The sequence below is a fragment of the Engystomops pustulosus genome, unplaced genomic scaffold (genome assembly GCF_040894005.1).
Source record: "Engystomops pustulosus unplaced genomic scaffold, aEngPut4.maternal MAT_SCAFFOLD_106, whole genome shotgun sequence".
Lineage (NCBI taxonomy): Eukaryota > Metazoa > Chordata > Amphibia > Anura > Leptodactylidae > Engystomops > Engystomops pustulosus.
In genome coordinates this window covers 2501-25520 of record NW_027284988.1, presented here as the reverse complement: position 1 = coordinate 25520, position 23020 = coordinate 2501, and the positions used below count along the sequence as shown (strand labels likewise).

The window sequence follows — 23020 nt, the reverse complement described above, 5'->3', positions numbered from 1 at the left end:
CACTGCAGACACTAGTACAGATAATACAGACATTACATACACTGCAGACACTAGTACAGATAATACAGACATTACATACACTACAGACACTAGTACACATAATACAGACATTACATACACTGCAGACACTAGTACAGATAATACAGACATTAGATACACTACAGACACTAGTACAGATAATACAGACATTACATACACTACAGACACTAGTACAGATAATACAGACATTACATACACTGCAGACACTAGTACAGATAATACAGACATTACATACACTACAGACACTAGTACAGATAATACAGACATTACATACACTACAGACACTAGTACAGATAATACAGACATTACATACACTGCAGACACTAGTACAGATAATACAGACATTACATACACTACAGACACTAGTACAGATAATACAGACATTACATACACTGCAGACACTAGTACAGATAATACAGACATTACATACACTGCAGACACTAGTACAGATAATACAGACATTACATACACTACAGACACTAGTACAGATAATACAGACATTACATACACTGCAGACACTAGTACAGATAATACAGACATTACATACACTGCAGACACTAGTACATATAATACAGACATTACATACACTACAGACACTAGTACAGATAATACAGACATTACATACACTACAGACACTAGTACATATAATACAGACACTACATACACTGCAGACACTAGTACAGATAATACAGACATTACACACACTGCAGACACTAGTACAGATAATACAGACATTACATACACTGCAGACACCAGTACATATAATACAGACATTACATACACTGCAGACACTAGTACAGATAATACAGACATTACATACACTACAGACACTAGTACAGATAATACAGACATTACATACACTGCAGACACTAGTACAGATAATACAGACATTACATACACTGCAGACACTAGTACATATAATACAGACATTACATACACTACAGACACTAGTACAGATAATACAGACATTACATACACTGCAGACACTAGTACAGATAATACAGACATTACATACACTGCAGACACTAGTACAGATAATACAGACATTACATACTCTACAGACACTAGTACAGATAATACAGACATTACATACACTGCAGACACTAGTACAGATCATACAGACATTACATACACTGCAGACACTAGTGCAGATAATACAGACATTACATACACTACAGACACTAGTACATATAATACAGACACTACATACACTGCAGACACTAGTACATATAATACAGACACTACATACACTGCAGACACTAGTACAGATAATACAGACATTACACACACTGCAGACACTAGTACAGATAATACAGACATTACATACACTGCAGACACCAGTACATATAATACAGACATTACATACACTGCAGACACAAGTACCGATAATACAGACATTGGATACACTGCAGACACTAGTACAGATAATACAGATATTACATACACTGCAGACAGTAGTACAGATAATACAGACATTAGATGCTCTGCAGACACTAGTACAGATAATACAGACATGAGATACGCTGCAGACAGGAGCTGCAGACTCTATTTATAGTTCATCACCTTCTATTTACAAAACATTCTGCAAAATCCTCAGCTCAAAGCAAGAGCTGAGAACTTTGCAGTATTTTGCAGAAACTACAGACAAGTTTCCCCCATGTAATTCTGCACAGTATCACCAGTGTGTCTGAGGGGGATACTGTGCAGAATTACAGGGGTGCAGCAGGAGATCAGCATTGGGGTATCCCCTCCAGGAGAAGCCCCTGCTAAGGAGGTCACTGGGTGCTGGGTGTCACACACCTGCATAGCTCCCAACCGTCCCGATTTTGCCGGGAAAGTCCAATTTTTCTTACCTCTGCCCCGCGTCACGGGCAGCTATGAGATTGTCACAGATTTTCCCCCCAGGTCCCGCTGTGTCCGCATAGTAAATACTTTGAAAGCCTGAACTCACAGTACAGAATGGCTTCTACAGACATCGGGAGGGAATTCAGAGAAGTGTCGAGCTTAGCGGAGAGCAGGGACCACGTCATCAGGTCAGATCAGTATCTCAGTATCTCTCCATATATGGTCTCCATAATTTATTTAATTAAATTACATAAAGTTTTGACCAGGCTGAGATTTGAACCTGGGACCCTCTGCACTGCAGACAGGAGCCGTAACTAACTGAGCTATAAGCCCAGTGATACATGTCTGAGGATTTCTGGTAACTAAGAAGTGTTATCTGCCACTGTTACACTGTGACACAGACTAATGCACTGATATATAGAGAGGAATCTTCTCAGAGATTATTTATGTTAATTATTGAAACTATTATTATTATTATAAATTTTATTATTTTTATTATTATGGAGATGATTATTAATAATAGTAAAAATAATAATAATCATCTCAATAATAATAATCTCCATAATAATAATAGTCTCAATAATTACAATAATCTCTGAGAAGATCCCTCCCTATATACCAAGGCAGTATATAGTCATAGTTCTTAGTTACCAAAATTCTACGTCTAAATAATCACAGAGGCTATAGCTCAGTTGGTTGGGGCGCTGTGTTATTATTGTACATGGACACTGCAGGTTCCGGGTTCAAATCCCAATGAGGATAATTTTATTTATTTTTTTTATTGAGATGATTTTTATTATTATAATATGGCTAAAATTTGGGGCGTGGCCAGGGAGTGATTGGGGGCGTGGCTTAGGGGGATCATTTTGTCCCTCTTTCCCTTTCACAAATGTTGGGAGGTATGCACCTGGGTGCGGCTGTGAGTGTTATCTTCATTCTGGGATGTGGGAAAAGCAGAGAGGAGCTTGTAGCAGGATCACATGTAAGTGCCCGAATCTAACATTGCGCCTTAACTAACATTTGCACCTAAATGAAAAAGTTGCAAGTGATGCATATTATTAGGCGCAGCAAAACATCTGGATTGCTAGGATAAATGAGGGAAAGCTGGTTATTTTAGCTGTGCCGCTAGTTTGGCGTTTAATCGCAAAAATGCCGCAAAGACAGTGCGCCAGTATGAAAAGGCGCAAAAACAACAGAAAATACGAGTGATACATGTGGCCCTATTTTTCTCTACCTATCTATCTATCTTCTATCTATCTCCTATCTATCTATCTCCTCCTAAGTTTTTATAGCTTTAATACTTATTTACCATGTAGAAAAAAACAAGAAAAATCTGCAAACAAGAAAGGATGTCCACACTTTTTCCTGATGCTGTATGTGTCTGCAGTTACTGTTCTCCTTTTATGAAATGAACATTTTATTTTATCTCTAGGTTCCTCCATAAGATCATAATCATGTTTAGCCTCGCCATCTTCCTTGCCTTTTGCCTTTGCTTTGTGGAGAGCCAGTTCCCCAGAGTCTGTACATCTGATGCTGCTTTTCGTACCAAGACTTGTTGCCCACTCTGGAAGGACAAAAGTCCATGCGGCTCCTTGTCAGGCCGTGGGAAATGTAGAGATTGGATAGATTACACAGGAAGGACGCTTCCCATGTACAATGATGACCGCCTGGACTGGCCAAGACACTATTATGACTACACCTGTGAGTGCTTTGGAAACTACAGTGGATTTGATTGTGGCGACTGCAAATATGGCTACCAGGGTGAGAATTGTGACCGGAAGAAGATAATCATCAGAAGAGAGATCCGAGAACTGTCACCTCTAGAGCAGAAGAGACTGTTCAGTTACCTGGCCTTGGCCAAGACCACAAAGAGTCAAGACTATGTAATCCTGAGCACTGGAGACCGACACCATCGGGAGACCTACCGGTTTGTGGACGCCTCTCTCTATGATGTCTTTGTTTGGATGCATTATTACTCCATGAAGCCCATCATGATCAACAACACATTCATTCCTAATCTGAACTTTGCTCACCAGGGACCAGTGTTCCCTGGATGGCATCGGCTAAATCTCCTGTTCTTAGAAAGACAAATCCAGCTGATGACAAGAGATGAGGACTTTGCCATCCCATACTATGACTGGAGGGGGGATAAGAACTGCTCCATTTGTACTGATGAACTTTTGGGGACTAATGATGACCAGGGCCTTCTCAATCCCTACTCACACTTCTCTTTTTGGAAGGTAATTATTGTAACTTGCATTAATTTATTATTTATTACATAGTGATTATCACTGCCTACACATCCCAGACAAATCCTATGTTCTGTACATACCAGAAAAATACTCAAAATGCACCAATAGCTAAATATTCCACAGGAGAAAAAATTGTACTTAGTCCAAAGATGCAAGATGTGGGGACCAAGCACCCCTGTTTATCAGATGATTCGAACAAATCTCAAATCAGTCCATTGCAGCTCCTCTCCCACAGAATGAAAATAAAATGATGTATGGTAGAAAGTGATAGGCTCTGCAATCGCCATATACAAAGATAGATGGCACATTAATAACGTGCTGCAACCAGTTATAAAGATGCCATGGATGTGGCCACTGTATATACAAGAGATTAGCTCCTATCTGTATATAAGCCGAACCTACTGCACAGAATCCAGTGGTGGCCACTTACAGGCCATCGGCTGCGGAGCTTTAGGGTTGCAGGTAGTGACACAATCATCCCCAGTTATCGGAGTCACCCATTCAGCTCTTCAAAGTAGGTTTTACATTAAAACCATAAATCAGAAAAATTCCTAGCAATCTTCCTGGCTGATTCTAGATTGTGTAAGGGAGAAACTTTAGATTAGGTGATTATTTTTATACTGATAAAGCAATACGTCCAATAGGGAAGAAGTAAAAATGTAAATGTGAGAAAAAAATCAAAAAATCTTTCTCAAATAACTCAAAAACACATATAGAGAAATATATAAGATAATTATGAAAATAGTAAAGAATATGGTCATATTTCATTGTTTGCAGTTTGTATTTCCAATTTCCTATCATAATCTTCAAAACTTAATCACACATAAGGACCCAGGACCCTGTCATAAAAAACCTTGATCTGGTGCCTGCCGACCGTCAGGGGGTCGTGGAGTCTAAGGACTCAGGGTAGAGTTTGTTTATGCAGAAAGTACAACTTTCTCATCTTTCAGACCAATGTGTATGGATGTATTGGGCACACTCCTTAGTGAGAATGGGTGCGTGGGATAGGGACCCTACCCAAACTGGCTAAGAAATCCATCCTGGCACTTTAAGGGCTACTTGTTTAAAAATGGGAATTTTATTGTGGCATATGTGTAATGTTTCGGCCTTCCTGAAGCCCTTGTCAAATACCAATTGCCGCTGGCAGAAAAAATCAGCGACCCTTAGGGTTAGGGTCATAGACTGTAAGCTCCTGCGAGCAGGGCCCTCACTACTATTGCTCTGTAATGTAGTAGTTTGATTTGTATATGTCCCCTATGATTTGTAAAGCACTACGGAATATGATTAGTATTATTAGGATTATGGGGGAATAACTTGTAGAGAATCTGGTTGTTCTAGTAGGTCACAGACCATTTAAAAGCAAATTATCATTCTAGTGTTGTCTAGCATCCTCTCTACACACACTAATCCCTCTCCTCTCTGTACTTCAGGACAGGCTGGAGGAGGCTGAAGGAAAGGAGGCTACAGGAGGAGGCTGGAGGACAGGAGATCACAGGAGGAGGCTGGATGACAGGAGGCTACAGGAGGAGGCTGGAGGACAGGAGATTACAGGAGGAGGCTGGAGGACAGGAGATTACAGGAGGAGGCTGGAGGACAGGAGGCTACATGAGTTGGAGGCTGGAGGACAGGAGGTTACAGGAGGGGGAGGCTGGAGGACAGGAGGCTACAGGAGGGGGAGGCTGGAGGACAGGAGGCTACAGTAGGGGGAGGCTGGAGGACAGGAAGGCTACAGGAGGGGGAGGCTGGAGGACAGGAGGCTTCAGGAGGAGGCTGGAGGACAGGAGGCTAAAGGAGGAGGCTGGAGGACAGGAGGCTACAGGAGGAGGCTGGAGGAGAGGAGGCTACAGGAGGAGGCTGGAGGACAGGAGGCTACAGGAGGAGGCTGGAGAAGAGGAGGCTACAGGTGGAGGAGGCTGGAGGACAGGATGTTACCGGAGGAGGCCAGAGGACAGGAGGCCAGAGGACAGGAGGCTACTCTCTACACACACTAATCCCTCTCCTTTCTGTACTTCAGGACAGGCTGGAGGAGGCTGGAGGAAAGGAGGCGATAGAAGGGTGCTGGATCACAGGAGGAGGCTGGAGGACAGGAGATCACAGGAGGAGGCTGGAGGACAGGAGATTACAGGAGGAGGCTGGAGGACAGGAGGCTACAGGAGGGGGAGGCTGGAGGACAGGAGGCTACAGGAGGGGGAGGCTGGAGGACAGGAGGGGGAGGCTGGAGGACAGGATGCTACAGGAGGGGGAGGCTGGAGGACAGGAAGGCTACAGGAGGGGGAGGCTGGAGGACAGGAGGAGGCTGGAGGACAGGAGGCTAAAGGAGGAGGCTGGAGGACAGGAGGCTACAGGAGGAGGCTGGAGGAGAGGAGGCTACAGGAGGAGGCTGGAGGACAGGAGGCTACAGGAGGAGGCTGGAGGAGAGGAGGCTACAGGTGGAGGAGGCTGGAGGACAGGATGCTACCGGAGGAGGCCAGAGGACAGGAGGCTACAGGAGGCCAGAGGACAGGAGGCTACTCTCTACACACACTAATCCCTCTCCTTTCTGTACTTCAGGACAGGCTGGAGGAGGCTGGAGGAAAGGAGGCGATAGAAGGGTGCTGGATCACAGGAGGAGGCTGGAGGACAGGAGATCACAGGAGGAGGATGGAGGACAGGAGATTACAGGAGGAGGCTGGAGGACAGGAGGCTACATGAGTTGGAGGCTGGAGGACAGGAGGCTACAGGAGGGGGAGGCTGGAGGACAGGAGGCTACAGGAGGGGGAGGCTGGAGGACAGGAGGCTACAGGAGGGGGAGGCTGGAGGACAGGAAGGCTACAGGAGGGGGAGGCTGGAGGACAGGAGGCTTCAGGAGGAGACTGGAGGACAGGAGGCTAAAGGAGGAGGCTGGAGGACAGGAGGCTACAGGAGGAGGCTGGAGGAGAGGAGGCTACGGGAGGAGGCTGGAGGACAGGATGCTACTAGAGGAGGCCAGAGGACAGGAGGCTACAGGATGAGGCTGGAGGACATGAGGCTACAGGAAGAGGCTGGAGGACAGGAGGGTACAGGTGGGGGAGGCTGGACGACAAGGGGCTACAGGAGGGGGAGGCTGGAGGACAGGAGGCTACAGGAGGGGGAGGCTGGAAGACAGGAGACTACAGGACGAGGCTGGAGGACAGGAGGCTACATTAAGAGGCTAGAGGACAGGAGGCTACAGGAAGAGGCTAGAGGACAGGAGGCTACAGAAGGAGGCTGGATTACAGGATGCTACAGGAGCAGGCCAGAGGACAGGAGGCTACCGGAGGAGGCTGGAAGACAGGAGACTACAGGAGGAGGATGGAGGACAGGAGGCTACAGGTGGAGTCTGGAGGACAGTAGGCCACAGGAGGAGGCTAGAGGACAGGGGGCCACAGGAGCAGGCCAGAGGACAGGAGGCTACCGGAGGAGGCCAGAGGAAAGGAGGCTACAGGAGGAGGCTGGAGGACAGGAGGTTAAAGGAGGAGGCTTGAGACAGGGGGCTACCGGAGGAGGCTGGAGGACAGGGGGCTACAGGTGGAGGCTGGAGGACCAGAGGCTACAGGTGGAGGAGGCTGGAGGACAGGAAGCTACCGGAGGACAGGAGGCTACAGGTGGAGGAGGCTGGAGGACAGGAGTCTACAGGTGGAGGAGGCTAGAAGACAGGAGGCTACAGTTGGAGAAGGCTGGAGGACCGGAGGCTACAGGTGGAGGAGGCTGGAGGACAGGAGGCTACATGTGGAGGAGGCTGGAGGACAGGAAGCTACCAGAGGAGGCCGGAGGAGAGGAGGCTATATGAGGAGGCTGGAGGACAGGAGGAGGAAGGAGCACAGGAGGCTACAGGAGGAGGATGGAGGATAGGAGGCTATAGGAGGAGGATGGAGAACAGGAGGCTGAAGGACAGGAGGCTATAGGACAGTGGTGGCGAACCTATGGCGCTGGAGTCCTCTTTGTGGGCACCCAGGCCATCACCCCAGAATGAAGTTCACCAGACAGAACTCAAAGAATCTTCATACAGAATCTTCCTACAATGATAGGGGAATTTGTCCTCCTACTTTCAACTGCGTTGGTGTCTTTAGGAGGCTGAACGATTGAAAGTTGTCAAAGAACAAAGAGAAATAAATTACGGCTTAAATTGCTGTGCTGGCACTTTGCAATAAATAAGTGGCTTTCGGTTGAAGTTTGGGCACTCAGGCTCTAAAAGGTTAGCCATCACTGCTATAGGAGAACAGTAGGCTACAGAAGGAGGCTGGAGGATAGGAGGCTATAGGAGGAGGATGGAGAACAGGAGGCTGAAGGACAGGAGGCTATAGGAGAACAGTAGGCTACAGAAGGAGGCTGGAGGATAGGAGGCTATAGGAGGAGGATGGAGAACATGAGGCTGAAGGACAGGAGGCTATAGGAGAACAGTAGGCTACAGAAGGAGTCTGGAGGATAGGAGGCTATAGGAGGAGGATGGAGAACATGAGGCTGAAGGACAGGAGGCTATAGGAGAACAGTAGGCTACAGAAGGAGGCTGGAGGATAGGAGGCTATAGGAGGAGGATGGAGAACAGGAGGCTGAAGGACAGGAGGCTATAGGAGAACAGTAGGCTACAGAAGGAGGCTGGAGGATAGGAGGCTATAGGAGGAGGATGGAGAACAGGAGGCTGAAGGACAGGAGGCTATAGGAGAACAGTAGGCTACAGAAGGAGGCTGGAGGATAGGAGGCTATAGGAGGAGGATGGAGAACAGGAGGCTGAAGGACAGGAGGCTATAGGAGAACAGTAGGCTACAGAAGGAGGCTGGAGGATAGGAGGCTATAGGAGGAGGCTGGAGGACAGGAGGCTACATGTGGAGGAGGCTGGAGGACAGGAAGCTACCAGAGGAGGCCGGAGGAGAGGAGGCTATATGAGGAGGCTGGAGGACAGGAGGAGGAAGGAGCACAGGAGGCTACAGGAGGAGGATGGAGGATAGGAGGCTATAGGAGGAGGATGGAGAACAGGAGGCTGAAGGACAGGAGGCTATAGGACAGTGGTGGCGAACCTATGGCGCTGGAGTCCTCTTTGTGGGCACCCAGGCCATCACCCCAGAATGAAGTTCACCAGACAGAACTCAAAGAATCTTCATACAGAATCTTCCTACAATGATAGGGGAATTTGTCCTCCTACTTTCAACTGCGTTGGTGTCTTTAGGAGGCTGAACGATTGAAAGTTGTCAAAGAACAAAGAGAAATAAATTACGGCTTAAATTGCTGTGCTGGCACTTTGCAATAAATAAGTGGCTTTCGGTTGAAGTTTGGGCACTCAGGCTCTAAAAGGTTAGCCATCACTGCTATAGGAGAACAGTAGGCTACAGAAGGAGGCTGGAGGATAGGAGGCTATAGGAGGAGGATGGAGAACAGGAGGCTGAAGGACAGGAGGCTATAGGAGAACAGTAGGCTACAGAAGGAGGCTGGAGGATAGGAGGCTATAGGAGGAGGATGGAGAACATGAGGCTGAAGGACAGGAGGCTATAGGAGAACAGTAGGCTACAGAAGGAGTCTGGAGGATAGGAGGCTATAGGAGGAGGATGGAGAACATGAGGCTGAAGGACAGGAGGCTATAGGAGAACAGTAGGCTACAGAAGGAGGCTGGAGGATAGGAGGCTATAGGAGGAGGATGGAGAACAGGAGGCTGAAGGACAGGAGGCTATAGGAGAACAGTAGGCTACAGAAGGAGGCTGGAGGATAGGAGGCTATAGGAGGAGGATGGAGAACAGGAGGCTGAAGGACAGGAGGCTATAGGAGAACAGTAGGCTACAGAAGGAGGCTGGAGGATAGGAGGCTATAGGAGGAGGATGGAGAACAGGAGGCTGAAGGACAGGAGGCTATAGGAGAACAGTAGGCTACAGAAGGAGGCTGGAGGATAGGAGGCTATAGGAGGAGGATGGAGAACAGGAGGCTGAAGGAAAGGAGGCTATAGGAGAACAGTAGGCTACAGAAGGAGGCTGGAGGACAGAAGCATCAAAAACTGAATGTTTAAACGCAGCCCTAGGGTGCTTTCACGTGTGGTGTTTAACATATGCATTTCAAAACGCAATGCAACAGCTGAGGTTTGCCTAATTAAATTTATTTTAGCAAAATGTTAACTCAAAACGTCACAATTACTGTTGTTTTTGTAAACTCAAATGTTAACATCAATTTAATTAGGTAAATTAATGGATTAACCTGGATTAATTTACCATAACCATTTGGCTTCACTACAGAAAAAAGATATGGGGCCACATTTATCACTCGTTTTTTCTGTAGTTTTTGCGCCTTTTCATTCAGGCGCACCGTTTTTGCGCCATTTTTGTGATTAAACGCCAAACTAGCCGTGCAGCTAAAATAACCACCTTTCCCTCATCTATCTTACCAATCCAGATGTTTTGCTGCGCCTAATGATATTCATCACTTGCAACGTTTTCATTTAGGCGCAAAAACGGGCGCAAAAATACTCCAGCCCGAATGTGGCGTTATCTGAGAAGAAAGCATTGAGCCCCTTTGCAGAACAGCTCATTTCTAGCAGCAGAGCTCAGCCAGACACCTGAACATATAATACAGACATTAGATACATTACAGACAGGAGCTGCAGACTATTTACAGTTCATCACCTTCTATTTACAAAACATTCTGCAAAACCCTGAGCTCACAGCAAGACAGGAGAGAAGTTTGCAGAAGTTTGCAGAAGCTTGCAGATTCTACAGACAAGTGTCCCCCATGTAATTCTGCACAGTATCTGAGGGGGGTACTTTGCAGAATTACAGGGGTGCAGCAGGAGACCAGCACTGGGGGATCCCCTCCAGGAGAAGCCACTGCTGAGGAGGTCACTGGGTGCTGGGTGTCACACACCTGGGTGCTGCTGTGAGTATTATCTTCATTCTGGGATGTGGGAGAAGCAGAGAGGAGCTTGTAGCAGGATCACATGTAAGTGCCTGAATCTAACATTGCGACTAAACTGCGCCAAAATTGTGCCTAAACTGTTTTAAAGTAAAGTGATTAATAAGAGGCAGGAAATGAACTTATCACAGATGGTTGTAGCTTGTGATAATTCTGGAAAAACAGTGCGCCAGAATTTAGACGCAACTACTACACTTAGGCGCACAAAAGTGATAAATGTGGCCCATGGTTCAGCTTAGCTCCCTGGTTAGTGGCAGCCGATGCACGAAAAGCAACAAGCAGGGAGAAATCCGAAAAGGAATCCAGCATCCAGACAAAAAGTGCAAATATAAAATCCGGGACTTTATTGAAAAAGGGTTAAAAATGTAAAATATTCAAATGTGACTTTTCAATATTACGTTTTTAACCCTTTTTCAATAAATTTTGCAAAAGGTAGTGGTAGGCGGCATCTACAGTTGGTGTAGATCATGACTAAGACGTTCTAAACGTCGAAACGCGTCGATCTTACGCGTTCTTTTTATCCATGTACTGATGCACGATTGAAGCCTAATAAAAAGAACATGTTTGCACCTACTCCGGTGTGGTTCTCCTCAGTGCCGCCTACCACTACCTTTTGCAAAGTTTGGAGATTTCAGCAGTCAAGGATCTGACGGCGTGCACCACCACAGGTCACAGGTGCAGGAGGACAACTAGGTGATTGGGCGAGCGATCCGATTTTTTCTATTTTTTATTTTTCTTTTTCAATAAAGTGCCGGATTTTATATTTTCACTATTTGTCTGGATGCTGGATTCCTTTTCGGATTTCTCCCTATTTGGCTTCACTGTTTCTATGCACATTTCTGAATTTGTGCGTGTAAGGCCCCTTCCACACTAGCGTTGCGTTTCACGTCAGGGTGCAATGCGTGAAAAACTGACGTTTTTGGCTGCGTTTTTGTTCCATTTTTCCTTGGAGTAATTAGCGTTTTTGCGTTTTTCACGCGCGTGTTGTTAGCGTTTTTTTTGCGTTTTCGGCGCATTTTTAACGCGCGAGTCAATGGGAGACTCAAGCATTTTTCAAAGGGACCATGGTTTGGGATTAAAATGTGTTATTTAATTGAAAAATAATGTCTTCTGATAAGTTGCAAACATCTGCGATCTATTCTTCACTGTTCCCCGTGTGAAGAACAAATTGCAGATGTTTAAATACATCTGCAATGTGTTCTTCACACATATATATTGTTCTTCACATGCTATTTTGGCCGCACCGTTCCGCGCGTATCTCCCGACAAGTAAGCAGATGTGCCGAACATCTGTAATCTATTCTTCACTGTGTTCTTTACTGTGTTTTTCTCTTAAATGATCCTGTGTTCACTGTTTTTATTCTATTCTTCACTGTTCTTCACTGTGTTTTTTTAATTAAATGATCGTTCGCGAGCAGGGGAAATACTTTTATTCTGGTCACCTAGCAACCCTTACGTTTAAAACGCATTGCACTCGCATTGCACTTGCAATGATTGCGAGTGCAATGCGTTCTTGATGCATCTCCATAGACTTGAATGGGGCGTGAAAAACGAACGCAAGCACGCGCGTACAAAACAACGCTGATGAAGAAAGACCCATTGAATACAATGGGACAGAGTGCAATGCAAGTTCAGCGCGTCAAATGCACGCGCAGAACTCGCGCGTGAAAAACGCCAGTGTGGAAGGGGCTTAAGTGTGAAAAGTGCAGGCGACAATGTGAGGAGGGACTTGTCTGTAGATTTTTAAACTGCATATTCTTCATGAGAGCCTAGAGAGGTTTTTGGGGAAAACATGTTTGGATGAAGGTAATAGCTCATAAGATTTCTAGGTCAGGATACACGTCCCCACAACGGTCGTGTGAATGCAGCCTAAAACTGATCTATAAAATAAGTGTAGGACCAATCAAACGTAATTTATGGTGAATGTCAGCATTTGCACTGATCCTCCCCTTCTTTCTGAGCTTCACCCACTTATATGAAGGTGGCATAATTTCCTCATTTTAGTAAAAATGAAATTTTCACAAAAATGTGCAATTTTTTATAATTTTTTTGCCTGTGGTATAATGAGTTCCCCACAGCAAGTGACTATATAGTGTCATACTTAGTCTATTCATAGGGCAGTGATGGGGAACCTTTGAGAGACCGAGTGCCCAAACTACAACCAAAATCCACTTATTTACTGTAAAGTGCCAACATGAAATTGTAAGCAGTAACTTACCTGTTCTTACACATCTTTCAATCGTATTGGCCTCCTGAAGCCACCAATACAGTTGAAAGGAGGAGGGCAAATTCAGACTATCATAGTTGCTTCTCTCCAGGGACTCTCTCTGTACAGGAAAAATGGTGGGTCTAGCAGGAGGACCTCCAAAGACATTGCAGTTCAGTCCGCACCTTCAGTCCACATTTTACCTGCAGTTCCAAACAGCCAATGAAGTTTTGCTTTAGAGTAGCGCTGAGAGCAGCACCTCTTAAGTTGCCTGGGACAGCAGGAAGATTTGGTGGATTTGGTCCTGTTTGGTGAACTCTGTCCTGAGTGCCCACAGAAATGGCTCTGAGTGCCACCTCTGGCACCCGTGCCATAGGTTCGCCACCACTGTCATAGGGGATCACTGAAACACAAGTGCTCTGGAAAGGTGGTTCAGGTGGTCATTCCAGAACACATGCGTTTCAGTGAAACACACTCTCACACTCTCTGCACTCTCTCACTGCTCCCTATCCCTTCTGTACCTGAGGACAGTCTCCTCTCTGCACTCTCACGCTGCTCCCTATCCCTTCTGTACCTGAGGACAGTCTCCTCTCTGCACTCTCACACTGCTCCCTATCCCTTCTGTACCTGGTCACAGTCTCCACTCTACACTCTCACACTGCTCCCTCTCCCTTCTGTACCTGGTGACAGTCTCCTCTCTACACTCTCACACTGCTCACTCTCCCTTCTGTACCTGGGGACAGTCTCCTCTCTACACTCTCACACTGCTCCCTCTCCCTTCTGTACCTGGGGACAGTCTACTCTCTACACTCTCACACTGCTTCCTCTCCCTTCTGTACCTGGGGACAGTCTCCTCTCTACACTCTCACACTGCTCACTCTCCCTTCTCTACCTGAGGACAGTCTCCTCTCTACACTCTCACACTGCTCCCTCTCCCTTCTGTACCTGGGGACAGTCTACTCTCTACACTCTCACACTGCTTCCTCTCCCTTCTGTACCTGGGGACAGTCTCCTCTCTACACTCTCACACTGCTCACTCTCCCTTCTCTACCTGAGGACAGTCTCCTCTCTACACTCTCACACTGCTCCCTCTCCCTTCTGTACCTGAGGACAGTCTCCTCTCTACACTCTCACACTGCTCACTCTACCTTCTGTACCTGGGGACAGTCTCCACTCTACACTCTCACACTGCTCACTCTACCGTCTGTACCTGGTGACAGTCTCCTCTCTACACTCTCACACTGCTCACTCTCCCTTCTGTACCTGGGGACAGTCTACTCTCTACACTCTCACGCTGCTTCCTCTCCCTTCTGTACATGGGGACAGTCTCCTCTCTAGACTCTCACACTGCTCCCTCTCCCTTCTGTACCTGAGGACAGTCTCCTCTCTACACTCTCACACTGCTCACTCTCCCTTCTGTACCTGAGGGCAGTCTCCTCTCTACACTCTCACACTGCTCCCTCTCCCTTCTGTACCTGAGGACAGTCTCCTCTCTACACTCTCACACTGCTCACTCTCCCTTCTGTACCTGAGGACAGTCTCCTCTCTACACTCTCACACTGCTCACTCTCCCTTCTGTACCTGGGGACAGTCTACTCTCTACACTCTCACGCTGCTTCCTCTCCCTTCTGTACATGGGGACAGTCTCCTCTCTAGACTCTCACACTGCTCACACTCCCTTCTGTACCTGAGGACAGTCTCCTCTCTACACTCTCACACTGCTCACTCTCCCTTCTGTACCTGAGGACAGCCTACTCTCTACACTCTCACACTGCTCCCTCTCCCTTCTGTACCTGGTGATCGTCTTCTCTCTACACTCTCACACTGCTCCCTCTCCCTTCTGTACCTGGTGACAGTCTCCTCTCTACACTCTCACACTGCTCCCTCTACCTTCTGTACCTGGTGACAGTCTCCTCTCTACACTCTCACACTGCTCCCTCTCCCTTCTGTACCTGGTGATCGTCTCCTCTCTACACTCTCACACTGCTCACTCTCCCTTCTGTACCTGAGGACAGTCTCCTCTCTACACTCTCACACTGCTCCCTCTCCCTTCTGTACCTGGTGACAGTCTCCTCTCTACACTCTCACACTGCTCCCTCTCCCTTCTGTACCTGAGGACAGTCTCCACTCTACACTCTCACACTGCTCCCTCTCCCTTCTGTACCTGGTGACAGTCTCCTCTCTACACTCTCACACTGCTCACTCTCCCTTCTGTACCTGAGGACAGTCTCCACTCTACACTCTCACACTGCTCCCTCTCCCTTCTGTACCTGGGGACAGTCTCCTCTCTACACTCTCACACTGCTCCCTCTCCCTTCTGTACCTGGTGACAGTCTCCTCTCTACACTCTCACACTGCTCACTCTCCCTTCTGTACCTGAGGACAGTCTCCTCTCTACACTCTCACACTGCTTCATCTCCCTTCTGTATCTGGTGACAGTCTCCTCTCTACAATCTCACGCTGCTCCCTCTCCCTTCTGTACCTGAGGACAGTCTCCTCTCTACACTCTCACACTGCTCCCTCTCCCTTCTGTACCTGAGGACAGTCTACTCTCTACACTCTCACACTGCTCACTCTCCCTTCTGTACCTGGTGACAGTCTCCTCTCTACACTCTCACACTGCTCCCTCTCCCTTCTGTACCTGAGGAAAGTCTCCTCTCTACACTCTCACACTGCTTCCTCTCCCTTCTGTACATGGTGACAGTCTCCTCTCTACACTCTCACACTGCTTCCTCTCCCTTCTGTACCTGAGGGCAGTCTCCTCTCTACACTCTCACACTGCTCACTCTCCCTTCTGTACCTGGGGACAGTCTCCTCTCTACACTCTCACACTGCTTCATCTCCCTTCTGTACCTGGTGACAGTCTCCTCTCTACACTCTCACACTGCTCACTCTCCCTTCTCTACCTGAGGACAGTCTCCTCTCTACACTCTCACACTGCTCCCTCTCCCTTATGTATCTGGTGACAGTCTCCTCTCTACACTCTCACACTGCTCCCTCTCCCTTCTGTACCTGGGGACAGTCTCCTCTCTACACTCTCACACTGCTTCCTCTCCCTTCTGTACCTGAGGACAGTCTCCTCTCTACACTCTCACACTGCTCACTCTCCCTTCTGTACCTGAGGACAGTCTCCTCTCTACACTCTCACACTGCTCCCTCTCCCTTCTGTGCCTGAGGACAGTCTCCTCTCTACACTCTCACACTGCTTCCTCTCCCTTCTATACCTGAGGACAGTCTCCTCTCTACACTCTCACACTGCTCACTCTCCCTTCTGTACCTGAGGACAGTCTCCACTCTACACTCTCACACTGCTCCCTCTCCCTTCTGTACCTGGTGACAGTCTCCTCTCTACACTCTCACACTGCTCCCTCTCCCTTCTGTACCTGGTGACAGTCTCCTCTCTACACTCTCACACTGCTTCATCTCCCTTCTGTATCTGGTGACAGTCTCCTCTCTACAATCTCACGCTGCTCCCTCTCCCTTCTGTACCTGAGGACAGTCTCCTCTCTACACTCTCACACTGCTCCCTCTCCCTTCTGTACCTGAGGACAGTCTACTCTCTACACTCTCACACTGCTCACTCTCCCTTCTGTACCTGGTGACAGTCTCCTCTCTACACTCTCACACTGCTCCCTCTCCCTTCTGTACCTGAGGAAAGTCTCCTCTCTACACTCTCACACTGCTTCCTCTCCCTTCTGTACATGGTGACAGTCTCCTCTCTACACTCTCACACTGCTTCCTCTCCCTTCTGTACCTGAGGGCAGTCTCCTCTCTACACTCTCACACTGCTCACTCTCCCTTCTGTACCTGGGGACAGTCTCCTCTCTACACTCTCACACTGCTTCATCTCCCTTCTGTACCTGGTGACAGTCTCCTCTCTACACTCTCACACTGCTCACTCTCCCTTCTCTACCTGAGGACAGTCTCCTCTCTACACTCTCACACTGCTCCCTCTCCCTTATGTATCTGGTGACAGTCTCCTCTCTACACTCTCACACTGCTCCCTCTCCCTTCTGTACCTGGGGACAGTCTCCTCTCTACACTCTCACACTGCTTCCTCTCCCTTCTGTACCTGAGGACAGTCTCCTCTCTACACTCTCACACGGCTCACTCTCCCTTCTGTACCTGAGGACAGTCTCCTCTCTACACTCTCACACTGCTCCCTCTCCCTTCTGTACCTGAGGACAGTCTCCTCTCTACACTCTCACACTGCTCCCTCTCCCTTCTGTACCTGAGGACAGTCTCCTCTCTACACTCTCACACTGCTCCCTCTCCCTTCTGTGCCTGAGGACAGTCTCCTCTCTACACTCTCACACTGCTCCCTCTCCCTTCTGTACCTGGTGACAGTCTCCTCTCTACACTCTCACACTGCTTCATCTCCCTTCTGTATCTGGTGACAGTCTCCTCTCTACACTCTCACGCTGCTCCCTCTCCCTTCTGTACCTGAGGACAGTCTCCTCTCTACACTCTCACACTGCTCCCTCTCCCTTCTGTACCTGAGGACAGTCTACTCTCTACACTCTCACACTGCTCACTCTCCCTTCTGTACCTGGTGACAGTCTCCTCTCTACACTCTCACACTGCTCCCTCTCCCTTCTGTACTTGAGGACAGTCTCCTCTCTACACTCTCACACTGCTCACTCTCCCTTCTGTACCTGAGGACATTCTCCTCTCTACACTCTCACACTGCTCCCTCTCCCTTCTGTACCTGGTGACAGTCTCCTCTCTACACTCTCACACTGCTCCCTCTCCCTTCTGTACCTGGTGACAGTCTCCTCTCTACACTCTCACGCTGCTCCCTCTCCCTTCTGTACCTGAGGACAGTCTCCTCTCTACACTCTCACACTGCTCCCTCTCCCTTCTGTACCTGGGGACAGTCTCCTCTCTACACTCTCACACTGCTCACTCTCCCTTCTGTATCTGGTGACAGTCTCCTCTCTACACTCTCACACTGCTCCCTCTCCCTTCTGTACCTGGGGACAGTCTCCTCTCTACACTCTCACACTGCTCCCTCTCCCTTCTGTACCTGAGGACAGTCTCCTCTCTACACTCTCACACTGTTCCCTCTCCCTTCTGTACCTGAGGACAGTCTCCTCTCTACACTCTCACACTGCTCCCTCTCCCTTCTGTACCTGAGGACAGTCTCCTCTCTACACTCTCACACTGCTCCCTCTCCCTTCTGTACCTGAGGACAGTCTACTCTCTACACTCTCACACTGCTCACTCTCCCTTCTGTACCTGGTGACAGTCTCCTCTCTACACTCTCACACTGCTCCCTCTCCCTTCTGTACCTGAGGACAGTCTCCTCTCTACACTCTCACACTGCTTCCTCTCCCTTCTGTACATGGTGACAGTCTCCTCTCTACACTCTCACACTGCTTCCTCTCCCTTCTGTACCTGAGGGCAGTCTCCTCTCTACACTCTCACACTGCTCACTCTCCCTTCTGTACCTGGGGACAGTCTCCTCTCTACACTCTCACACTGCTTCATCTCCCTTCTGTACCTGGTGACAGTCTCCTCTCTACACTCTCACACTGCTCACTCTCCCTTCTCTACCTGAGGACAGTCTCCTCTCTACACTCTCACACTGCTCCCTCTCCCTTATGTATCTGGTGACAGTCTCCTCTCTACACTCTCACACTGCTCCCTCTCCCTTCTGTACCTGGGGACAGTCTCCTCTCTACACTCTCACACTGCTTCCTCTCCCTTCTGTACCTGAGGACAGTCTCCTCTCTACACTCTCACACTGCTCACTCTCCCTTCTGTACCTGAGGACAGTCTCCTCTCTACACTCTCACACTGCTCACTCTCCCTTCTGTACCTGGTGACAGTCTCCTCTCTACACTCTCACACTGCTCCCTCTCCCTTCTGTACCTGAGGACAGTCTCCTCTCTACACTCTCACACTGCTCACTCTCCCTTCTGTACCTGAGGACATTCTCCTCTCTACACTCTCACACTGCTCCCTTTCCCTTCTGTACCTGGTGACAGTCTCCTCTCTACACTCTCACACTGCTCCCTCTCCCTTCTGTACCTGGTGACAGTCTCCTCTGTACACTCTCACACTGCTTCATCTCCCTTCTGTACCTGGTGACAGTCTCCTCTCTACACTCTCACACTGCTCACTCTCCCTTCTCTACCTGAGGACAGTCTCCTCTCTACACTCTCACACTGCTCCCTCTCCCTTATGTATCTGGTGACAGTCTCCTCTCTACACTCTCACACTGCTCCCTCTCCCTTCTGTACCTGGGGACAGTCTCCTCTCTACACTCTCACACTGCTTCCTCTCCCTTCTGTACCTGAGGACAGTCTCCTCTCTACACTCTCACACTGCTCACTCTCCCTTCTGTACCTGAGGACAGTCTCCTCTCTACACTCTCACACTGCTCACTCTCCCTTCTGTACCTGGTGACAGTCTCCTCTCTACACTCTCACACTGCTCCCTCTCCCTTCTGTACCTGAGGACAGTCTCCTCTCTACACTCTCACACTGCTCACTCTCCCTTCTGTACCTGAGGACATTCTCCTCTCTACACTCTCACACTGCTCCCTTTCCCTTCTGTACCTGGTGACAGTCTCCTCTCTACACTCTCACACTGCTCCCTCTCCCTTCTGTACCTGGTGACAGTCTCCTCTCTACACTCTCACGCTGCTCCCTCTCCCTTCTGTACCTGAGGACAGTCTCCTCTCTACACTCTCACACTGCTCACTCTCCCTTCTGTACCTGAGGACAGTCTCCTCTCTACACTCTCACACTGCTCCCTCTCCCTTCTGTACCTGGGGACAGTCTCCTCTCTACACTCTCACACTGCTCCCTCTCCCTTCTGTACCTGGGGACAGTCTCCTCTCTACACTCTCACACTGCTCCCTCTCCCTTCTGTACCTGAGGACAGTCTCCTCTCTACACTCTCACACTGCTCACTCTCCCTTCTGTATCTGGTGACAGTCTCCTCTCTACACTCTCACACTGCTCCCTCTCCCTTCTGTACCTGGGGACAGTCTCCTCTCTACACTCTCACACTGCTCCCTCTCCCTTCTGTACCTGAGGACAGTCTCCTCTCTACACTCTCACACTGCTCCCTCTCCCTTCTGTACCTGAGGACAGTCTCCTCTGTACACTCTCACACTGCTCCCTCTCCCTTCTGTACCTGAGGACAGTCTCCTCTCTACACTCTCACACTGCTCAATCTCCCTTCTGTACCTGGTGACAGTCTCCTCTCTACACTCTCACACTGCTCACTCTCCCTTCTGTACCTGGGGACAGTCTCCTCTCTACACTCTCACACTGCTCACTCTCCCTTCTGTACCTGGGGACAGTCTCCTCTCTACACTCTCACACTGCTCCCTCTCCCTTCTGTACCTGAGGACAGTCTCCTCTCTACACTCTCACACTGCTCTCTCTCCCTTCTGTACCTGAGGACAGTCTCCTCTCTACACTCTCACACTGCTCACTCTCCCTTCTGTATCTGGTGACAGTCTCCTCTCTACACTCTCACACTGCTCCCTCTCCCTTCTGTACCTGGGGACAGTCTCCTCTATACACTCTCACACTGCTCCCTCTCCCTTCTGTACCTGAGGACAGTCTCCTCTCACACTGATTCCTCCCCCCCCCCCCTCACTTTAAACTCAGGACCTTTGGTAATAGAGGCAGTAACATAATATCATATGATATGATGAGCTTTTCTGTTACAGTAATGGGGATTTTTCTAGTGTAAATGTCTCAGTAGCAGCAATCTTATGCTCCATAGGTCTATTAGACTCATAACGGCATATCTCCATCTATTTAACTATACGCACATATGTATATTGTTTATAGAGATTTATATTGATAATGTTGAAAAAGCCTCACAGCATAAAGTTGCTTTGTGACCTTTTTTCTCTCATTTTGGTTTTTAGGCAATCTGCAGTGGATTCAATTTTCCTGATGAGTATTGTCCATTAGCGGACAGTGAGTATAAGATGGAGAGACTGCAGCGGAAGCCGGGCACCACACCGTCTGCCCCCTACCTGCCTACATATGAGGATGTGGAAAACACATTGAAGCTAAGAGAGTTTGATACTCCCCCTTACAATGAGACGTCTCTTCACAGCTTCAGAAATGCCCTGGAAGGTGAGTGACATTAAACCACACATACTATCAGTATATATACTATATACTGATATTGGGGATGGGGAAGGGCATTGCTATAGTCATCTTGATGCCCATTATCAGCATTTTACGTGTATTTTGGTAAATGTATTGTCACTGACAATAGTGAGCCCCAGAGTATCCCGAGCTCTCAAAGAAGTGAAAGTGTCCATTATTTTTTTCATTGTAGATGATTAAATATATTCCAGCATCTCTACATCATCTGACCCTGGAGATGACCTGCTGCAATGAGTCCCGTCTTATCTGCAGTAGTATAGACCAGCAGGGCCGGCTCCAGGTTTTAGTGGGCCCCTGGGCGACAGAGCCTTAGTGGGCCCCTCCGTGGGCCGCCCTCCAGGGGGGTCATTGTGTCAGCAGGGGGGGGGGGTTCAGTGTGTCTGCAGGGGGAGGGGCGGTTCAGTGTGTCCGCAGGGGGGGGGGGTGAGGGGGCCAGTGTGTCCGCAGGGGGAGGGGGGGTGGTCAGTGTGTGGGGAGAGGGGGGAAGTGTGGCCACTGGAGGGCGGCCCACGGAGGGGCCCACTAAGGCTCTATCGCCCAGGGGCCCACTAAAACCTGGAGCCGGCCCTGCCTGTAGACCAGGATGTCCATACAGACACAGATACTTGGAGTGATAAAGCTGCTTTGTTTCCCTTTTCCAGGTTTCTTATCTTCAGATGGGGTGACCTTACAGAGAAGCATGCACAATCTGGTGCACATTTACATGGGAGGCACCATGTCCCAGATCCCCATCTCCAGTAATGACCCCATATTTTTATTACATCACAGCTTTGTGGACAAGTGAGTTGTGATTTATTTCATTGTTCAGTCTCATCCCTTTAAAGGCTGGGGAGTCACTTGGAGGGTCACTAGTATAATAACCACGCCCAGCCACTTCTACTCACCACCAATCATTGGCTGAAGCAGGTCATAGGTCTAACAACCTCTTAGTGTTCTTTTATGACAATGCCCCAAGAAGATTAACCTATCGGTGCTTGTGTGTGGAGTGGCCGGGTCACATGTATCTGAAGTAGCAGGGTGAAGCGTGACTGGGGTGGCAGGGCCACGGGTTTCTGGAGTGGCAGGGACATGCATGATTGGAGTAGCAGGGACACATGTGATTGGAGTTGCAGGGACACATGTGATTGGTGTTGCAGGGACACGTGTGATTGGAGTTGCAGGGACACGTGTGATTGGAGTAGCAGGGACACATGTGATTGGAGTGGCAGGAAAACATGTGACTGTAGTGGCAGTGACTCATGTGATTAGAGTGGCAAGGAAATGCATGATTTGTGTGGCAGCGACACGTGTGATTGGAGTTGCAGGAACACGTGTGACTGGAGTGGCATGGACATGTATGATTGAAGTGGCAGGGACACATGTGATTGGAGTTGCAGGGACACGTGTGATTGGAGTTGCAGGGACACGTGTGATTGGAGTTGCAGGGACACGTGTGACTGGAGTGGCATGGACATGTATGTTTGAAGTGGCAGGGACACATGTGATTGGAGTTGCAGGGACATGTGTGATTGGAGTTGCAGGGACTCATGTGATTTGAATGGCAGGGACACATGTAATTGGAGTGACTGGAGTACATGTAACAGCTGGGGCATGTGTGACTGGAGGGGCAGGGACACATGTGACCCTGGAGGTGGGGTGTATGTTTGAGTG

The 23020-nt window shown here is 48.7% G+C and overlaps 1 protein-coding gene across 1 annotated transcript in view; it reads left to right on the top strand.

Moving 5' to 3' along the window:
• The first annotated feature begins 3320 nt into the window (after nt 1-3320).
• Nucleotides 3321-23020, top strand: part of LOC140107048 (tyrosinase-like) — a 20658-nt gene continuing 958 nt past the window's right edge. The window contains exons 1-3 of the mRNA XM_072131619.1: nt 3321-4124; nt 21121-21334; nt 22012-22150. Of these exons, the coding sequence (XP_071987720.1) occupies nt 3339-4124; nt 21121-21334; nt 22012-22150 (1139 nt within the window). The 5' untranslated portion in view covers nt 3321-3338. The remainder of the gene's footprint in view (nt 4125-21120; nt 21335-22011; nt 22151-23020) is intronic.